The sequence below is a fragment of the Trachinotus anak genome, unplaced genomic scaffold (genome assembly GCF_046630095.1).
Source record: "Trachinotus anak isolate AG129_WGS33_773 ecotype Australia unplaced genomic scaffold, CSIRO_AGI_Tana_v1 ptg000016l, whole genome shotgun sequence".
In the NCBI taxonomy this organism is placed as follows: domain Eukaryota; kingdom Metazoa; phylum Chordata; class Actinopteri; order Carangiformes; family Carangidae; genus Trachinotus; species Trachinotus anak.
The window spans coordinates 19254639-19275533 of NW_027273867.1; the positions used below are offsets into that span (position 1 = coordinate 19254639).

The 20895-nt window shown below is 40.2% G+C and overlaps 1 protein-coding gene across 17 annotated transcripts in view; it reads left to right on the top strand.

Moving 5' to 3' along the window:
* ext1c (exostoses (multiple) 1c) overlaps positions 1-20895 on the top strand; it is a 214597-nt gene that overhangs the window by 181321 nt on the left and 12381 nt on the right. For all 17 annotated transcript variants that reach the window (XM_071501257.1, XM_071501258.1, XM_071501248.1 and 14 more), the window contains one exon: positions 18462-18555. In XM_071501257.1, coding sequence (XP_071357358.1) covers positions 18462-18555 — 94 coding nt within the window. The remainder of the gene's footprint in view (positions 1-18461; positions 18556-20895) is intronic.

Here is a 20895-nt window from a genome sequence, read left to right on the forward strand (position 1 = left end):
AAAGTGACCAAATGAAGTATAAAAAAACCAGTTTTTGAGTGTGCGGTCGATATACGCTAAAATCATGGATGTGTGAGAGCACTGGAAAACTGTTATTATGTTATTAGTATTTAAAACATTTAACTTTAATTGTCAGTGTCAATGTAAAGCAGCGGTTTAATTTGACATCTGTTGGCACATCATTTCCTGTTAGAAGAAAATGGTAAGGTATGCTGGTTTTTAGGTATTCTAACGGCAGATATAGTAGACTATGAATATAGTATACATTATTTATACAAGTAGTATGTATGTATGCACTGATCTGGAAACTTAATGACGTTAATCATTGCAGGGCAAAGGGAGAAAGAAACAGTCAGATTAAATATGAATCATGACAATGGCACTTTGAACAGTGGCCTTCACGTAAATTGAATTTGTTGTGTTTGTTTCTATGGATTTTGAGCACATACAGCAGCTCACAGAAGTTGGCCATTTTTGGATTTATATTTCATGATGTTTCTCCTTCATACTGCTTGTTGGAAAGTTTCTGGTGTGATAAGATGGAGAGAAAGTGGAGCAGTGATATGTAGTTTTAACACTTGCAAGAAAAACTCGCTTTTGCATTCTGATAATAAGGACATGAGGAATATGGGGGAAATGATTTTATGGCAACATGATTTATGGCCACTGCTGTTACAGACTATTAAAAGTTGCCATATTATGTATTTTCACACAACTACATGATAGACAGACATTTTTTTTTAAACTGTAACTCTACAGTTTTGTAACTGCTGATCCTACCTCTTGTATTTACTGCCTAAATAAACACCCACGGGAGTTTCTTTGGGGAATATTGCTGCTGTCCTTAGAGCATGAAGAATTAGTGTTTGAAATACAAACTGCTAGAAGCTGCAAGGCATGCGGCACAAAGAAAAATATAATCTGCCACATTGGAGAAGAAAAAAAAATCCACAGTTGCCTCACACTGAGGTTCTTATGTAGATTACTTGAGTTCTTTAAGGATTTAATCATAGGCCGACACTACTGCCGAGTCTCGCTTTTTTCCCAGCAGTAGTGTCTAGCACCCTAATCTGTATGATCTCAACACACACTGCATCACTCACTACACCGGGATATACAGGTGGAGACAAACAAGTGTGAGCTCACACACACACACACACACACACACACATATGCAGATGCACTGATCTCCTCGCCCACACGTATGCCTGTTCATGTGTGACTCCCCAGGGTGGTGTCAGGGCCCTGACTGATGAAAACACAGCAGCGGTGGCGGTGTCAACGCCATAAAACAAAGGCTGCAGTGTAGATGAGCTGCCAGCCGTACCTCCAGTGATGGATTTCTCCGCTGGCACATTTGCTGCTGAAAACAGAGCATTTAGTCTCCCTGCCGCTCTTTCTTCTTCCCTCCCTGCTCTCTTAATTCTTTCACCTCTACCTTTCTCTCTCTCTTCCTCTATCACAGAGCTTTTTTTTCTTTTGTCTTTTGCATTTGCCATCCTCCTGTTACGTTGTTGTGATTTTTTTTCCCCTATACCTCCGGTCTTCACACTTTTCTATACAACTGCCTTTGCCCTTCAGCCATTTTCAAAGTTGAATGACTCATGTTTATGACCCTTACAAAGGAACACATCTGTTTTTCTGCCCAGCCCTCACTGTCTGTGTCACTGTTGTTAGTCTTCTCTCTTCTCTGCTCCACTTGTCTGCACACGTCTGCAGTGACCCCGCCTCAGACTGTCTTTTGTCCATTCAATATCCTACACAGGTGGAAGGGTCACCACAAGCCCCAATATCCTCTAAACCCTCTCCAGAACAAGGGCTTTGTGTATCTAGCGAAGATCTTCCACATGTGAAAGCTGCCAAGCAGAAAATTGACAGATTTGTGTGTTACATCATTTACATTGACATTACATTTAATCATTTGGCTTTTGTCCAAAGGGACTTACAAGTGAGGTACAACATTAATTTCACCAGGAGTATGTTTTTTGTGTGGCTGTAATATCCGTTGTAGCTGGGAAAGGTCATTTAAAGTTTCCATCATCCTGGAATTGTCACATATTGTGTTGTTATTTTCTGCTTTTACATCCAAACTTCACACTTGTGCATTAGTCAGCCAGATTGCATATAAATAACTGTGTGTCGACAGATCGGTGTTAAGCCGGGCCTGATCATGACTCAGTTTTTCAATGTTATTGGGTACAGGATGCAGCTCACTGAAATATGCAAAACCCCCTAAACCCTGCGACTATTAATAGAAGACGAAATATCACGGAGACAGATTATGTTCACACCAGGGAGTCTCAGCAGAGAATTTTCCTCAACGATCTTTAGCAGTCACACTCAACAATGCATAACAATCCCCCCCCAAAACAACAATCTGGGTTAATATCATGCAATTACAGTGCATATGTTTCATTTTGCTGTTTTGGAACTAGAGGATTACTGATGATGAATATTAAAAAGATGTGTAGGGAGGTATTTGTCCATGTTAGCTGCTATATGTACAACCAAATGCAAAACTTCCATTCTCTAATGAGAAACAGCAATTTAGAATAATTAACTTACCCTTTTTCAATAATATGAAATAAATGAATGGAATTTCTTTATATTAAGATTGGATCATGAGTACTTGAATGTGAAAGGTGTCATTCACAGTAATAAAACCAAAGATAATTTTAATCTACACTTCAGCTCAACTGAGCATTTTAGCTTCTTTCAGCTCCTTATTTTGTATTAATGCTAATGTTGCTCGGTATCTGCTTGATTTGTAAATATGCAGCTGTTTGCTCATGAGTTCCTTATATCAACTTAAAAGGTGATAATATGTCAATACTGTGGTGACAGTGAGTGTACAGCTGTAGGCTGTAAAACCAAAACAGTGAAATTAAAGGTCCATCTAGCTGTGTGGGACCTCAGAGCTGGAAGGTAATTCTTTGTGAGTTCATCACTAAGAGTGACCCCTTTCGCATTATACATAGTTATTTGAGCTGTTGTTGATATGAAAATATTGACAAGTGCAGCTTTAAACAGTTTGGACTTGGATTGTTAGAAAGTTCTTCGCTGGAAAACAAAAACTTTGCAGGACACCCACCAGCGATAGACACCCAATCATAACTTTAGCCATGCCAGCTGAGAGTCAATCCCACTTATTTGACCGTGAAGGTTTATGATAAATGGACAGACTTTATGAATAGAGGCTCTATTTAGAGATGGCTCCATAAACCAAGCAGCCGCCCCCTGTTTTATGTTTCATCATAAAACCTAGAGTCAGTGCCATTTGAAGTCCAAAATGAGATTCATTCTCTATTTTTACAGGGTGACAGTTAATCTCTTGTGGCATAATGTTCATTAAGGTAGAAAATAAGCGGGACGAGTGTTTAACCTGAGTCTGGAAACTTTTGTGGTTGAGTTTGAACATTACACATGTACTTTAGGGCTGGGAACATACTGTGTCATGGCCTTTATGTTAACAGACGAGCTATTAGGGGCTTTGTCTGGGCTTGAAAAGTGTATTTTTTATATATGACTGATGGCTGCACACACACACGCACACACACGCACACACACACACACACACACACACAAATGATCCCACAGTCTCTACAAACTTTCCCTCTTATTTGACTTCAAAGGGAGCCGCCACATGACAGCCATACCTATTGTAGCCCCACCTGTGTATGGGCGTTTCAACCATCGCTATTAGTACAGCTGCTTGTCTATATGTGGCAGTATTTGTTCAGAGCTAAAATAGCTTTAATGACTGTGTTTGACACCATGTTCTCAGATGCAGCTCTATTGTCCCTGATGTAATGTCTGTTGTTGTCTGTTTGGCTTAAAGGACCATAGGTGGTGCAGCAATGACGGCGGTGCAGCTGATGGGATTTGTCAGCTTCTGTGTGTCTGTATGTGTGTTTGTTTATGTGTGTGTGTCTGTGTGTTGTGTTTTGTGGTTAATAGACTACCCAGTGAGCTGGCAGTTGGCTTGTCTCATCACCAGGACCAGCGTCTGGTAATTCTCAGGCTGGCAGGAAACAAACAGAACATTTGTTGGCACTTTCCTGTGGTTAAACAATTAAAGACATACAAAGACACATGAACACAAACTGTCTCTCCCTGTGTCTCTCTCTCTCATACATACACATGTGCAGGCTCACAAGTGCAACATTTCTTACCATTTCCGACACATTTGATTTTTCAGCGTGCAGCAGGGAAATCACAAGGGGGGAAAAAATGTCATTGATGTGTAAATTCACTATAAATAATTCTTCTCTCGTCTTGCCCAAAAGACCGTCTTGACGCGTGTTCAATGCTCCTGCTTCTAGCTTATGCCTGTCTCTCTTTCCCTCCCTCCTGTATCCATCCCTCCCAACATCATGACTTATGAAGCACAGTAATGAAAGACTCTCATTTTCAGTGTTTTCCGAGACCCTCCGACATCCGTCCTCCCTCCCTCACTCTGCGATGGGCGCACTGGATAAAGTATCTGGAAAATGAAAATGGAAAATGAAAGCAGGGTTGTGGCCTACGCACTGGCATGGTGTGAAAAACAGGAGAAGTGGAAGTGTCCTTGCCTTGCTTGGCTCTATATTTATAGGCAGAAAACCTGATTTCAGATCAGTCACGCTAGACTTGCAGCAGACACCTTCTGCACGCCGGGGGAGGTGGGCAGGCAGACAGACAGTGAGCTTTTTCTAGTTCTTTCTTTCTATCCTCTCTTGCAGAGAGTGCATGCTGTTTCATTGCTGTCCCTGTATTCCTTTGCTTCATCTCTGTGTTTCTGTCCTCATGAGCCCCCTCCTCTCCTGATGTTCCTCATCAGTGCACTTTCCCCACACTGCAGATATCTTGGACTCAGTTATATCTACTATTAAGTCTTATTTTCTTGAAATAATGAAAAAAATCTTCCAGTTTGATGAGACAGCTTCAAACTATTTGCTGCAAATCAACTTCTTTCAACAACTTTATAGAATCTAATATCATTTTTCTTTCTCCTTTACTCTTTCAAGACACTGACACTCATTTCTTCAAATTTCTCAAAACATTGATTTTTATTGGAAACAGGTGGAAGAACTTTGCTGTGCTGGCAGATTTATACACTTCTTTGAGGAGTTCAATAATAGAAATAAATCACTCCATAAGAATGGCTGGATCATCTTGTTAGGAGGCCCAGGGGTAAAAGTTTGCTGTTGGACCCTCACTGAACCCCTAACGCTAACCAACTGAAGAAATAAAACTCTTAAAGCATTCTTAAATAATTTTACATATTACATTTTTTATTCACTCTCAGTTTTTAAATAAGAAGCTACAGTAGCCTGTTAGCTCAGCTTAGCACAAAGACAGGAAGCAGATAGTTGGCTGTGTCCAGCACCTGTAAAGATCACTATTTAATCTCAGTTGTATCTTGTTTGGTTAATTCATACAAAAACAAGTGTGAGTACTAAGCAAAGCTAACCTGCTGCTGGCTATAGCTACATATTTACTGGACTGGCAGAATCAGAATCAGTTTTCTCATATAACTTTCATCAAGAAAGAAAATAAGTTTTTCCCAAAATGTCAAACTACTCCTTTTAAAACTAAAGGGCTCATGTCGAGAACATGATTTAGTTATGATTCATCACTGATCATAGCTGATGCTCTTATTTATTGGTGCAGTTTCTATAGGAATTTTGCAGTTAAATCAAATTAACAACAGTTGGTTGACAAGCAGGGAGACTTGCAGTTGCCCCAATGCTAATCCAGTTCTGTCGATAAGACAGAGGATCAGCTTGAGTTGGTTTCACAGCTCTGTTTTGGCACACATTAGAAGACCGTATACCAGCTTTGCCAAAAACACTTGAAGAAGAATCAAGTTGTATTTGCCTCTTTTGTTCCCCTTTTGCTTTGATCCTTTACATTCTGTCTAATCTTTACCGTGTTACGCAGATGCCCACAATCCTTAAAATCAAACCTGATTCAGTCCGCTGTCCTTAAATTGCATCTTTCCTCCATCCTCCCTCCCTCTCCCAAGTCTGGAGTTCTCTCGGCAGCTATGTTGAGATCTCTTTTTCTGTCTGTCTACTGACTTCACAGTCATGTTCCTGTGCTGCTGTGCTTTTAGCCTAATGGACAGACAGCTGTGATCCCATTTCTATATATAACTAACATCCCCATATGATGAAGTTTGTCACACCCTGTCTTTGGTTACAACATGTTGCTGGCCACTGTGTAAATGCCCAAGGAAAACTATATTTGTGAGTATGTGTGGGTTTGTAGAGATAAGGCCTAAATACCCACATTTAATCTGCTGTCTTTTTGTACTCAATTTGCAGGAGCTTTTTGCTAAAAACCTGCTTTTTTTTTTTTTTTGCTTTTTATTTAATCGTTTTCAGCTAAACATGAAAAAACGTGGATTTATGTAAAATTAAAGCTACCTTAAATAGATTTAGTGAAAAGCACTTTGATAAGCCCTAGCTGGAACTACTTAAAATATGGTATTTAATGTAGCCTTAATCTGCATAAAACCACAATTCTGTTATTAAATGAATGCGGGACAAATTTAAGGTAGAAATAAAAAGCCTTTCGTGTCTCAGCAGTTTAGTTTCAGCATTTTGTTCACTTTATTTTCAAGGAAAAGCAGCAGGAAATGGTGACATAGTTCTTTTTTCTCTGAACCAATTGCAGCATCCTTGAGTTCAGAGGCTTTAACAGGCCTTGAAAGTTGAGAAGTGCACTTTCTGAATCTTGTTATGGCACCTTCACTCTTTTTGCCCTTCATGATTCAGGATATAAATCCCCCTTTTATTTATTATTGATATTTACGTGCATCTGTCAGTTTGGCTGCAGATCTGTATGTGTGTGAATTTGCATATGTGCATGTGAGAGTGCAGGACTGAGGTTTAAGTAACAGTGTTAAGGGATCAGCCAGTGGTGGGGTCATGTCCGTTCAGATTAGAGCTTAGTCTTCCCGTCTCTGTGTAATTAACGAGAGACGGGGGGAAAGAAACAGATAAAGACAAAGAGGCAAAGAGGAGAGTAAGTGCGTATGAAGAGCGGTATTAAAATACACCAACGCACACGCAGGAACACACTCAGCAGAAGAGGGATTGTGTGTAATGACAGGGTGCCCGGTGGTCAGTGTATTTGTGTACATGATGAGCGTACATGCAGCCGAGCACCGCGTCCAGAACCAACAACAGATAGGATATAAGAGGGCTGGTCTGGATATGTGGTTTGTCTACCAGAGTTCAGGACCTCTGTAATGTCAACAGGGATAATAACTAGAGGATATGGCAGGAATGCAGTGGTACAAAGCCTTAAATGCAGCAAAAACAGAAATCTGCATGGATGCAAACACACATTTGTAACATTTGTACAATATCAGGGGATTTCAGATAAGAGGCCTAATTAATTCTGTTCTTTTAGATCCGTGGTGTCCAGTCTTTTGGCTTTTGACCTCTTTTACAAATATGCAGATGTTTTCCTACAAACCCTGGTCCTAACACAAACAGCTGTACATCACTCACTTGAACAACACACATGATCATGTTGTAATGAGAAATTTCTCTTGCTTGTGTGCGCTACACTGATTTTGTGTTATAAGGAAAACAAGACAAAACAATATGATGTTGTAACAAGAAAAGTTTCTCATGAAAACGGAGTAACAGGAGAGGAAGGTTTACTTGTATAACACCATTAAACACAAAAAGGCAATTCAACACAAAAAGGCCATTCAAAGTGCTTTACATAAGGCGTAAAAGGCATTAAGACAAGATACAACTGAAACACAAGGTAATATAAAAAGACACATATAAATAGGATCGAACCTGACAGGTGAATTGTGATGAAAATATTTCAAGTTTAATGTGACAAAGGATGAGCCTCACCTCTGCTAACAGGTGTGCACCAGGTGATTCTGGTGTTGTTTGCACTGTCTGTCAGGCTGTTAATGTAATTAGTGTTAATTTAAAAGCTGAAAATGTGAGTTGATTCCAGCGTAAATGACACTGTCGACTGATTAATACAATACCAGGCAGCCACAGGAGGTTTGCTGCATTAATGTCACCCCATCCGCTTGTTAAAAGCCACATGCAATGAGCAAATTGCGTGTTCTTTGCTAATGAATAATGTATGGTTCCCTCATTAATAGACATGTACATTAGAAAATGTTTTAACTTGTCTTAGGGATAAATAGGTCAAAGAACTTTGTAAGTTTCAAAGCAGGATATAAAAATAAAATACAAACAGATTTCTTATTGTAACAGGGGAGTTTAATTGTCACCCCTGAGTAAACAATGACTTTTTCAGTGCACTGTCACATAGAAAGAACAATTGCATCCAAATGCAAAGGGAGAAAAAAAATCACTCCTTTTTAGCCCAGCACTCGAGCCTTCAACAGTAATGACTCTTTGTAACTGAGGAAGACAAAGCTGCGTGGCAGAAAATCCATTAGTGAGTCTGCTGCTAGATAGCAAAGCGACACGGAGGAATGGTGGCTTTTGATACAGCGAGGCCGACTGCACCGGAGGCATCAGAAATAACTGCCTTGTCTTTTTTTTTTTTTCTTTTTCTGGGAGAGCCTAAGAAGGCTGGCAGAAGTTAGCCCATGCATCTGAACTCTGGTTGATGACTAATATCTGAAACACAGCTGTGGAGCCAAAGGTGTGTGTGTGTGTGTGTGTGAGTGTGTTTGGGTCAGGGTCTGATGGGAGGGTGAGGGACAGGGGGAGGAAGAGGGTGAAGACACACAGCTGAATAAAAATTGGGGATTTCAGCAGTGCCGTCTGTCACAAATACCAGAATGCTGACAGAAATACCAGCAGGTTTCAGCCCCTGGCCAAACATTGTATTGCTTCACTTTATCCACCCTTTAAAGTTGCTTTTAGCTTCAGAAATAAATATATTGCATCTTATTTTTCAAGATAACTAGAACTATTTAAAAAGGAAGACACACTTGATGTGAATAGTGGCTGTCAATTACTTTTTTAATAATTTATGATGAAGGACATTTTATGCATTCAATAGACAGTAGACAGAAATGAGCTGAGCCTTAAAGCCTGTAAAAACTTAAGTATTTCTCTGTGCCATTAAATATTCATGACAGCTAAGCAATAATCAAAGTTAGGAAGATATCTTTAGGTATTTTTATAGAGTATGATACTGAAAACTAATGTTACACACAAAAACACATGAAATCTCTGTATGTAACTTTCAGTCCTCCTATTTAACATTTATAAGCAGTATACAAATATTTAACAAATGGTTTATTACACACTAATGTAGTTGTAAGCAGATATGAGGACACGTTTTTATTGATTTATTTGTCAGCAATTATAACTTCTATGAATTCAGAAGCTGATTGAGATAATACATTTTTGGGGGTTTTCAACCAAGCAGCAACCTCGAGCTGAGAAATGAAGCCAACGGGGAAGTGAAGTTCCTTAAATGGCCACTTGAGGTGGGCTTCAAAAGGTCAATCCCCATAGACTCCCATGTTAAAATGCCCAACTTTACAGCAGAAATAAACATGTTTACAACCTGGTACAAAAACAGTTTTGGTCTCTATAGCTAATTTTTGCCTTTGTGGCAACTGTACGAGGTGTGAGTTTTTATACAACTCATCCATTTAAATTTTTATCAAGGCTTAAAGATATGTATAATTGAGGTGGCCACTGTGAGTGACAGGTGGGTTAGTGCATGCTTTTCCACAAACCTGCATTCACAGAAATCCTGGCTCCAAACACACCCCACCTCTTTGCCTAGTTTTGGATTAGGAGTTGGGCAGAGTCAGGCACTGCCAAGATGGCAACAGTGAAGCAGCCTGCTCTGAGCTTCACAGCTGCTCTTCAGAGACCTATGGGTGACATCACATCCATCTATGCTTTCTATGCTTCTATCTATGCTTTCAACTTCTAATCAACCAAGGTGCCTCACAGCTAAGATTTTTATTAGATATATATACATGTTGAAATTAGATTCACCTACAAAATCCAGGTAAAGGTCAAAGAATCTTAATCTTGAATGTCATTATTTACAGCTGAATTACAACCAATGAATAACACAGGCAACACAAGGCAGTAGCAGCAGTGACATCTGTGTAACCTCTTCCTTTACCTCAGGAGAGTGGGACGCAGCCAAACTTGGATCTCCATGGCAACACACAAAGGAGGGGGTTACAACCTTCTCATAATGACTCATTAGAAGACTAATAGTGAGATTTGTGTCTCAATTCATGTGGAAGGACGGATATGGTTCAAAGTTTGATACCATGTCAGTGCACTGCAGACAATCTAACTGAAATGTCTCACTATAGTTTCCTGTGTTGCTCTTCTTGATATGGTCTTTCAAATCTCTGCTGGATCTGGAAGCAGAATAGCTCCATATTCCTTTCTAAATATGAATTCCATTTGCCAGTTCAGGTGCGCTAGATTCAATTCAAGATGTGGCGAGCTGTTGAGCGGTTCCAAATTTCATGCCTGCTGCTGTAAAAACCAGACTGCAGCTCGCTCCGTGCTGATTCCTCTAAAGTTTACTTTAAATTTATTGCATTTATAGCGCTGTCTGTCCAAACGGTATTCTACACCCTCTTTACATGTGATTTCAGTTTGGTGGAAAGTTCTCTATTTCTAAAATTTACTTTTGAATTGAGTTTCACAGTAGGATTGAAGCTGCAGTTAAATATCAGTTTTTGTGATAGTAACACTTGATCGCCTTCATGGTGATGAAGAGGCAGAAGTGGAGTGAGAGTGAGGGAACAGAAGATGAATAAGAAGGAGTGATTGAACGAGATGGCTTATCTGTCCATCTGCTACTACGGCAGGCAGTGAGCCTGGGAGGTAACTGTGTGTGTGTGTGTGTGTGTGTGTGTGTGTACTTGTACTTGCTGCCTAGTAAAGACCAAAAAAAGTATTTTACTTACAGAGTGAGGACATTTTGGGAAAGTGAGGACATTTTGGGAAAGTGAGGACATTTTGGCCAGTCCTCACTAGGGTTAGGCACTCAGTTGTGATGGTTAAGGTTAGGGTAAGGGGCTAGGGAATGCATTATGTCAATGAGTGTCCTCACAAAGATAGAAGTACAAGTGTGTGTGTGTGTGTGTGTGTGTGTGTGAGAGAGCAAGAGAGAGAGAGAGAGAGAGACAGTTCCTTACGTGTACATACAACAGCTGCAGGATAGGATTTAACATCTGAATACACCTTCTCTTTTTCTCTCTCTTGTTGACTTGTCACACACACACACACACGCAAACGCCAGTCCATCTTTTTCCTTGCCTTGGAGATTATGTAAAGTTAATTCTTTATTTGATTACTGAAATGAGGGGAAAAAAAGATAAATAAAGAAGGGATGAGGAGGAGGAAAAAGAGGAGTAAAACTGAAGATTATGGGCTTTGCTGCTTCTGGAAGACATCGCCAAACGTCCTCCACACAAAGATGAGCACGAACACACTCTCTATTTAATGTAAGTGGATACTGGAGGAGCTCATTCCTCTGCACACTGAAACCTGAACTGTGTCTGCATTTCAGTCTGTCTCTCTTCTCTATCTCCCAGCATCTTTTTCCCCCTTTCACACTTCATACTTTCCAATCTTTACAATTAGTTGTTCACATCCCTCATTTGTGTCATTTAAAATAATACTTTGTCCAGATACTGATTCTCTTGCACTAAATACATACAGCATTCATTTCTTTCTATCAGCCCTCCGCTTCTGTCAGGTGGCATATTTATGTAGGTTGTTACCCAGCTCCTGACCCATTGCCTGCAGACAGAGCTGTAGTTTTGTGACTTTCTCTCCTCCAACCCTCCCTTTCCTCAGTCCCAGAGGCTGGAGCAGCTGGCTGCATACATATTTCTCTTCATTTACTGTGTCTTTTTCTTCCCCTTTTTCTGTCATCTTTTTCCCTCCATCTTTCACTCGTCATCATTTTTCTGCTCTCACATATTTTTTGTCCTCCCTCTATCTCCCTCTGTCTCATACCCCGACACACTCCCACTGTTTGTCCAGTGACACACTGTGTACATTCACTTCATACACAGTGCGGTGCAGTCCTTTTATTGTAGAGCTGAGGGAGAAGTGTGGAGATTTTATTCTTCTCATAATACTACCTCACTATAATAGAGTCAGGGTACAGTATGAGAGTAGTGGCCCAGTACAAGTTGTTCTGTTACTGTATATTTTGAGAGCATTTTTGCCTTTACTCAAAGGTGCGCAATGGAGAGGTGACAGGAAATGTGGTGAGCCTATATCCACATATTGTATGAAGTGAGATTTCTGTCTTTTTTGATTATGAAAGTGTAGGTTCTGTATTAATACTGAGAAAGTGTCAAATGGAGGTTTTCTAATGGAGGTTGCCTTTCCTTTCTACTTTATTTTTTGCTGTATAATATTCCAATCAGCAACATTTACGTCAAGGAATTTACCACTAACAACAAACAGGCATACAGAAAATGCTCTGCTCTTTGAGGGAGGATTCACTAATCTCACTTAAACAACCGTACATGAATAATACATCTTATTTAAAACAACAATACTTAAAGCTTAGTACATAAGTAGGATTTGGTGGTTAAAAGAAAGAAACAAAAGCTCATGATACACAAAACGGTTTCCTTACATTGTACAGTGGCAGTAATGTTTAGGATTAGTGCTTTCGCAATAATTTCTGGTGTGTGTGTGTGTGTGTGTGTGTGTGTGTGTGTGTGTGTGTGTTGACATTTTGAAGACAGTCACTTCTGTCATTCAGGTTGTGTTGTGCTCACTGAGCTGTACATGACAATGAAAAGTATTGACAGTGGCCTGTTAGCGCTGTGGCAGTTAATCCATAACCTTAGTCAACCACACACTTGTGTTCACGCACAGGGACACACACACACAGATACTGGAACACACTCGTGCTCTATTGACACCTGACCTTTACAGGAAGCAGAGTGGAGATCAACTGACCAGAAGCTGCTGTCAATCAAGGAGCCTCCACCCCCCCCCCCCCCGCTTCCCTCCATCCCTCACCTCTCTGCTTTCACTCAGTCAATATTCATTAAATAGTCAATGTTTAGTATACGTGAGGGATGAGAGTACATGAGGGGATGAGGCAGAAAGGAGAGAGGGAAAGACTGAGTGAGGAGCCGTTGTGTTTATTATAGTAAAACATAAAATCAGGCTCAGACAAAATGGAGGGTGAGAGGAAAGAGAAACAAGTCAGGGAGGGCGAAACTGATGGGTGAGAGAAAGAGAGCAAGGGATGAAGCTGAGGAGAAGAAGATTTGCTTATCAGACAATAGAAAACACACACACACATAAACACACATGCACATACTGTCGGCAACTCAGAGTGGTGCCATCTTAGAAAACACAGCTTTGATGATAGTGGTATCACACTGGGACCAATGCCTTGACATGAAGAGAGACGGCCCGCTGTGCATTGTGTGTGTGTGTGTGTGTGTGTGTGTGTGTGTGTGTGTGTGTGTGTGTTTGTTTGTCTCTGTGTGTGTGTGTGTGTGGGAGACAGTGGGTGGGTGTGAGAAAGTCTTTGGCCTGTGTCTCTATTTATGTCTCTGTATGAGTCTGTGGTTATCTGAGACAAAAATACGAAAAATGATAGCAGTATGAAGACATCAGGCCAAAATCTGTGTGTGTGTGTGTGTGTGTGTGTGTGTGTGTGTGTGTGTGTGTGTCTGTGTGTCTGTGTGTGTGTGTAGCACTGTGACGCATCATCTTCTCTTATCCTTTTACATAGATTGGCTCCATATTGGATGTTTAATATTTAACTATGTCTGTTCTCCTGGGAGACTGGGAGATTGGAAAAAAGTGGGAGGAAGCAGTGTGTGTGTGCAGACACAAAATACACACATACAGAGAAGTGCTCACTTCCACAGATATAAGTGTACACACAATCAGATTACTTAATCAGAAAACTCAAACACACAATGTGCAATCAAGAGCATACAAATGAGATGAAAACGTATTCAAACAACACCTAGTGACAAAACATTAAGTACACCATGTTTCTGCAGACTGTACAAATGCCCAAACATCAAACTACATCAGTGCTGAAACAATAGTCAGTTAATTCAATTAGCTGCTAAATGCTCCACTGTGTTCACCAGCTAGTAGCTAACTTGCAGTACAGTGGGTTTATCACAGCTTTTTTACTCAAAATACCTGCCTGCTGTGGCTAAAAATGACGCTGATCAGAGCGAGTGAACCAAAACATTAAAGTTGCTGGCCGTAAAAAACAAAATAATAAGCTGAAAGTGGCTAAGAAGCCCTACAAAGCAGAAGGGAGCTGCAGTTGGTTGATAATTATATGTGCGTTCAGTCACTATGAGTGACCCCTTTCATATACATACAGTACTTTGAGCCATTGCCAATGTAAATATAGTGAGTGTTGCAGCTTTAAATGTAAGCATTTGCTGCTTTTCATATCATTGCAAATTGCAAGTCAACCAATTTAAAGGCAGCACATTTGGCTCTGTGAATAGTGATGAGGATTTTTCACAATTTCACAACTAATTAAAAGAAAATAACAGAGAAAATGTTATCTAGTTTTAGCCCTACATATATTATATTGCATTCTTAGTTACATGCTTACCCCATAAATTCAAGTTAAGCATACAAATGCGCACGCTGACACAACAATAATTTACCAGTATATCAGCTTTGTAATGTAATCTAATGTAATCCACATCCACACACAGATCTGAGCTCATTCACAATGAGGGCTTCCAGATAACAATCACACAAACTGCCACCCAGCGCACACAACAACCATTAAAACCCCCTTTGTATTACTGTAAGTGCAGGTCCATACATGTAATTGCACAAACTGTATGCATGCATGCTTAACCACATTAGCAAGCATCTGGTCTAGTGCTGTACAATACTCGCCCTGCATAATATGAAATTACATGCATGCAATCACACACACATGAATACACAGTGAGTCATTGTTATTTAGCTTGTCTACCTACCAGCTGACCCCCCACTCGTCGACACACACTGACGCAGTTATTCATTACATTCGTCACACACATGCAAATGGTAAGTTGTTTTGTTATTTTTTATGTGAAGTAGTAGAGGTTCTTAAAGGGCTGGTTCACCCAAATTGCATTTTTCCCCCACTTCTTGTTTAAATTTGGGTGATATGATAATATATTCCATGAAAGGATATAAAATTAAACATTAAATACCTTTAATATCACTGGTTGAATGAGGCTAAAGTTGATGTGAGTAAATGAACAGGACCAATGACTTTTATATTAAGTTTCTTCATTCATATGCCAATATTTCTTCTGTCTTACTTCAGTGTGTGACAACTTTTTCTCAAAGGCTTTTCTTGATCTACTGTGGCTTGTTTTATATGCGACTATATGCTGGTTACATTTTCCTGAGAAAAGCTGTTCATAGCTTGATCTGTAGAATTACTCTACAAAGCAATATTTTTTACATTATTTATATTTTTTCAAATCTGTCAGCACCGTAAACAAAAAGAGAAAAAGAGAGCGATACCTCAAAGGTTTAACAAATTAAACCACTATGCTCTGCAAAGCTAGACACTACTAGAGGAATATTTTTTATAAGAGATTAATCGGACAAAGACGTTGTCAATTCTTTGATTGATAATTTGATTTTCCTTATCAACTTTAAGAAAAACTACAGTAAAATGCCCAAGATGATGTCTTGGATGCTTCTTCTGTCTGAACAACAGCTCTAAACCCAAATATAGCCAAATTTAGTTTACTATGGAAATTTACCAAGAAAAGCAGGAAATCTTCACCACCAAATGTTTGGCATTTACATTGATTAACTGACCAATGGTTTCAGCTCGAATGTTAATGAACCAACCTTTTATTATGCAAACACACATACACACACATTCAAACAGAGACCAGGATGTTGTTCATAGTGTAATAATCTGGGACGTATCTGCATGTATACAAAAAACTTACACTGCAACTTTGCTTTCCTGTGGATTCTGTATGACAGAGCGAACAAACAAAAACCTGCCTACTCACAGGAAAAATGCTGAGACAAAAGGGCAGATGAGGAGAGAGAGAGAGGATGAGAGTGAAGGAGAGACACAGTGGGCTTGGTCGTTTGTTGTTGGAAACAAAGTGCTCTTAAATGATTTACTTGTTCCATGCATTTAAGTACATTCCCTCATTACAGAGCTGCAGCAGGCAGACCGGACAGCCAGGCTGCTGGATTTTCAGACAGACTCTCTCACATGCAGACACACACACACACATGCACCAAGTAATGCACAAGCTGACTTGCACTTATGCATTATCAAACACACACAAATGCACATGCACAAACAAACAAACAGCAGGCCCCAGAGAAAGAAGTGGGTCAGACCCAACAGCTCAGTCTCACTACTTTTGCAACATACAAGGGGCTCCACTGTTTCACATGCAAGCACACACATAAACATATAGAGTTTGTGCACACACACACACACACACACAACCGGGAACATATTAATGTATTCTCACACCAATGTTTCCAAGCATAATATATTTACTCTAGCAGAAACAGATATATTTACTTTTGAAAGCAACACACACTCTCAGTTACACTTTAATTTACTCCCTTTTGAACACGTGAATACACAGAGGAGTTCCACGTCTTTACACATGCAATCTCCAAATTCATTTACTCATGCATAGCTAAACACATGTGTTTACCTAAATCCCAGGCTCAGAATGAGATTTGAAAGCAAAGTCCCTCAGAAATTCAGAGTGTAAATCTCTTTAACCGTCGTGACGCTTGGAGATTCATCTCAAATGTACATCAGCCCTCCACGCTGGAGATTTATACTGCTGCAGATGCACAAAGAGCCATCGCACGCCCACACACACGTGTATGCACAGCAGTGGCAATGGCAAAGTTCTATCAACAGGTGGGGTGGGGGGGTATCAGAGCAGAGCCATCGCTGACGCCAAACAAGGCTGCCTTTCAGTAAACTTGATGCCAGTGTTTGTGTATGCGTGTGTGTCCGTTTGGTGTGTTTTGACATATTCATTTTGTGTATACACTCTCACAGAGGCATCCACTCAGATGTGGACGTCCAGGACTGAGTGTAGCAGTGTTAATTGATGCCAACATCAGCAATGAAATTCCAATTTTCTCATCCAGGAGGCCTGCGTCTCGTCACTCGTGGAGGGTTAAATAAATGACTGAAGCGCCTGAGCAGATTAATGGCAGGCATATTTCACACTGACGTTCCTCCTGTGAATAAACAAGGAGCAGAAAACTGGATGCAGGAAGGGAGGAGGAAGAAGAGGAGAGAGCGGGGATAAGGTGGAGTGATGAGATGAGGAGGAGCAGAGTGAGGGGGAAAGTTGAACTCTCCCATAAGAGCCTGTTTGTTTCCCAATCTGTCGACTCCACTGTGTGCTTCTTCACCACGAGACCGTTACACCACTCGTCCGTTACTGTTCCACTCAGCAGATGAAGGAGAGCATTGATGCAGGGGTTTCCATTTGGCTTTTTTTTTTTTTTTTTCTTTTTTACAAAGCGCGAGTATGAAATATGAGCAGAAAGTGGAGGAGCTCACCCGGTTGACGTAGAGCAGCAGCCAGTGGGAGTAGCACACTCAAAATTTCTTACTCTGGCACAAGTTCAGGCCATCTTGTCTACAACACAAATCAATAGAGAACAGAGATTAGGGCATATTTATTTATGAGCTCAGTGATGGATAAATTTTCCAACATACAGTAGCTATCTGTAGTGGTGCCAACATGTCTGTGGAGGGGGGAAAAAAACAAGATTTATGGCTCCATGTAATGTGAACCATTATGACATCAGAAATGAAAAGCCACAGAAATCTTGTTTTATGTGTGACAGATGTTATATATCATATATCGGAGGTTGCCACACTGGCAGTCTGATTATTAGATTTCTTTGCTATCATTTGGTTATTTCAGTCAATAAGGGCTGCAATTTTCTGTTGGCTTTTTCAGAGCTGAATAACAAACAATATATTTACAGTCAGGTCAGGTTACACACTGCTCTCTTAACACGTAGAGTATCCTCATGCACTTTTAAAAAGTCCTTCCACACTCTGATTCTGTCACCTCCTCAGCTCTTATTGAACCAATTGTTAGACTTTATTGTAGAAACTGAAATATTTTTCTCAGACTTTCTCCCTGGACTCATCTTATATGTGACAATGACCTTCTTTCGTCTTTACTTTGTGTTTTACAAGGATGTAACTGTGCAAGACTTGGGTGATTTAACAAGAGTAGAAAAACATTTATGCAAATGTTTCCTTCTTCAGAATCAAAATTGGAATAATTAACAGATCCTTTCAACAGCTCTCTCGTCAAACTCTCACATCATCCCCTGGAGTATTTACCTTTAAAAATATCTTTTTATGCCCTTATATATGCTCTGCTGCTTCCAGCCAGAATAAAATGATTTCAAAGTAAAATGGAATATACGTACATATACAGTATATTAACGTGTTATAATTGCTCTTCTCTTTGTCAGGTTTGATTACCAGGAGCTCCTCCACAACTCCACCTTCTGTTTGGTGCCTCGAGGTCGACGCCTGGGCTCCTTCCGCTTCCTAGAGTCACTGCAGGTAAATGTATATTATTCTGCAGACTGTGCACCATCAACAGTCTTCATCAGTGAAGTCTCATTAGCCACATTATCAGTCTTTACACCTGCATTCCTCAATATTGCAGGCCCTGAAACCCTATTCTCCCAATCAACTTTCTCAGTCCTGCTGAAGTTTTCATTGCTTAATTTAATTGCTTACCTCCAAGCACCAATCAGGATTTAGCAATATTTGGATCAAAGTCTGATTATGGTTGTAGGATTGTTTTGCTTATGTTCCAGCAGTATCAGTCAAATCTGATCAAACCACACCAACCCTTTAATTCTCAATCAATTAGGATGTTTTTTCCTCTTTTTTTTTTCAAAACTGCAACATTTCTGATTCAGACATAAATATTTAATGTTATCAAGCTAACCTTGAGTTTTCAGCCTACCTGCCAACACTCCCGTTTTTTCCCGGTAGTCTCTTTGTTGTTTCTCCCGGGAAACTCCTGTAATTTGCACGGCCCTCAACCTTTATTATAAATAATCTTATGTATGTATATTATTTTGTATGTTTGTCTGACGTTATCCAAGTCAACAGATTGTGTATGAAACACGAGCTAGACACACAATCCACACCCATACATGCAATTTCAACGCATCTGTTACCACAACCTGGCAACCCACAACCTGAAGTGGTATGTGCAGCCGCTCTCTGCACAGGCAGGCAGGATATTTGACTGTGGCATGAATGAATTGTTATAAATTAACAAGTTTAATGAATTCTTTTTGTTTTATGCTCATGTATTGTTTAACTACTGAAAAATGTTCACATTAATTTACTTGTGATAGAATTAAAATTTTAAATAACTCTTGTTATGTGTTTATTAGGTAAGTTATGTAATGTATATCATTTATTTATTTACTTTAACCTACCAAAATAAAAAAAGAAGGGGTTTCAGGGGCTTTAAGTTGGACAACACTAAATAACCCATCATATAATCTATATAGTCTATGTTGTATATCGGATTGTTGATAATTGTGTATTGTACACAGTTATCAACATTATAACACAGGCTGCCACATACAGTAACACAAATTCTGTTATGTTCAATGTAAAACTCTGTTGTTGTCCATCCTGCCTCAGGCCCACGCAGCAACCAGCTAAGCTCTACGTACTGAATGCCAACACAACAATCATCAGGACATTTCCCTCTACACAACACTTAGAGTGGCCAAATTACACTTTTACAGGAAACAGCCCCCACTGAATGTGATCCAGCTCATATACAGTAAAGTCAACATGGAAGTGCACAGGATGCCGAATGTTTATGTTCCAGAGCTGTGGTTTATGTAGTCTTTTGGTTATTGACACCTTAATGGTCACATCTGCAAGTGTTTTCCCTCGACTATTGTGTTGTGTTGAGTGCAAATCTAGCCATAAAGGCTTTATTTGCTATTTGCTGGGCCTTTTAAACTAAAATGGGTCCATTAACACACGCGGAGGCACGCACACACCTATACAAACTCTGGAATCGCTCATTTAAGCCCATCAGTGAAATGTGCAAGTACACAAACAATGAAGAAACCACAGGCGGGGGAGTGAAGAGAACAGTTTAAAACCAGTCAGTCTGCTGCAGCCCTCTCCCTCTCACTGCCACCCAGGTCGACAGTCTCACACCAGTGCAGGAAGCAGTAGTGGCTGTTTTTAGATTTGCCGAACACTGTCTGGCTGCTACAATGTTCCCTGGCCACACTGCTCTCTGGGGCTTCGTGTGTGTGTGTGTGTGTGTATGTGTGTGTGTGTGTTTCTGAGTCGTATGTGTGTGTGTATGAATGGTCCGGAAGCATCTATAGGAGTGGCAGCCTGCCCCACCACTGATGTCTGCTGAATGGACAAATCCACACACAACCCACTTGGCTTGGCAGCAGCCAGCAGTCATGGTCCCTTTCTCCTCCTGTCTTCTCTCTTTGTCCTTTCTTTCCCTCCCTCCCTCACTCTTTTTCTCCCTGCTTTCACCTCCCTTATTTCCATCCAAGCTGGTTTTCAAGATTTTTTTGGTTGTGTGTGTGTGTATATATATATATATATATATATATTCTTTTTTTTTTTTTGATGCCAGCCAAGGCCACAAATGAACTGGCAATTACCAATGTGGTGGCAAACTTACTGCCAGCTTTCCAATATATACACAGACACACATTTGCTCACTGCTGCACATACACATTCGCCCCAAACTTCCCCTGCTTCATCTCCCAATGCAAACAAACAAAAACCAACTATACAGCGCATTGGCTTTCATGTTACCCTTCCTCCAGGCAGCGGGGCGCTTGAAATGTTTGAAACTCACCCTCAGAGTTCCTCATCTCTCGGGAAGAA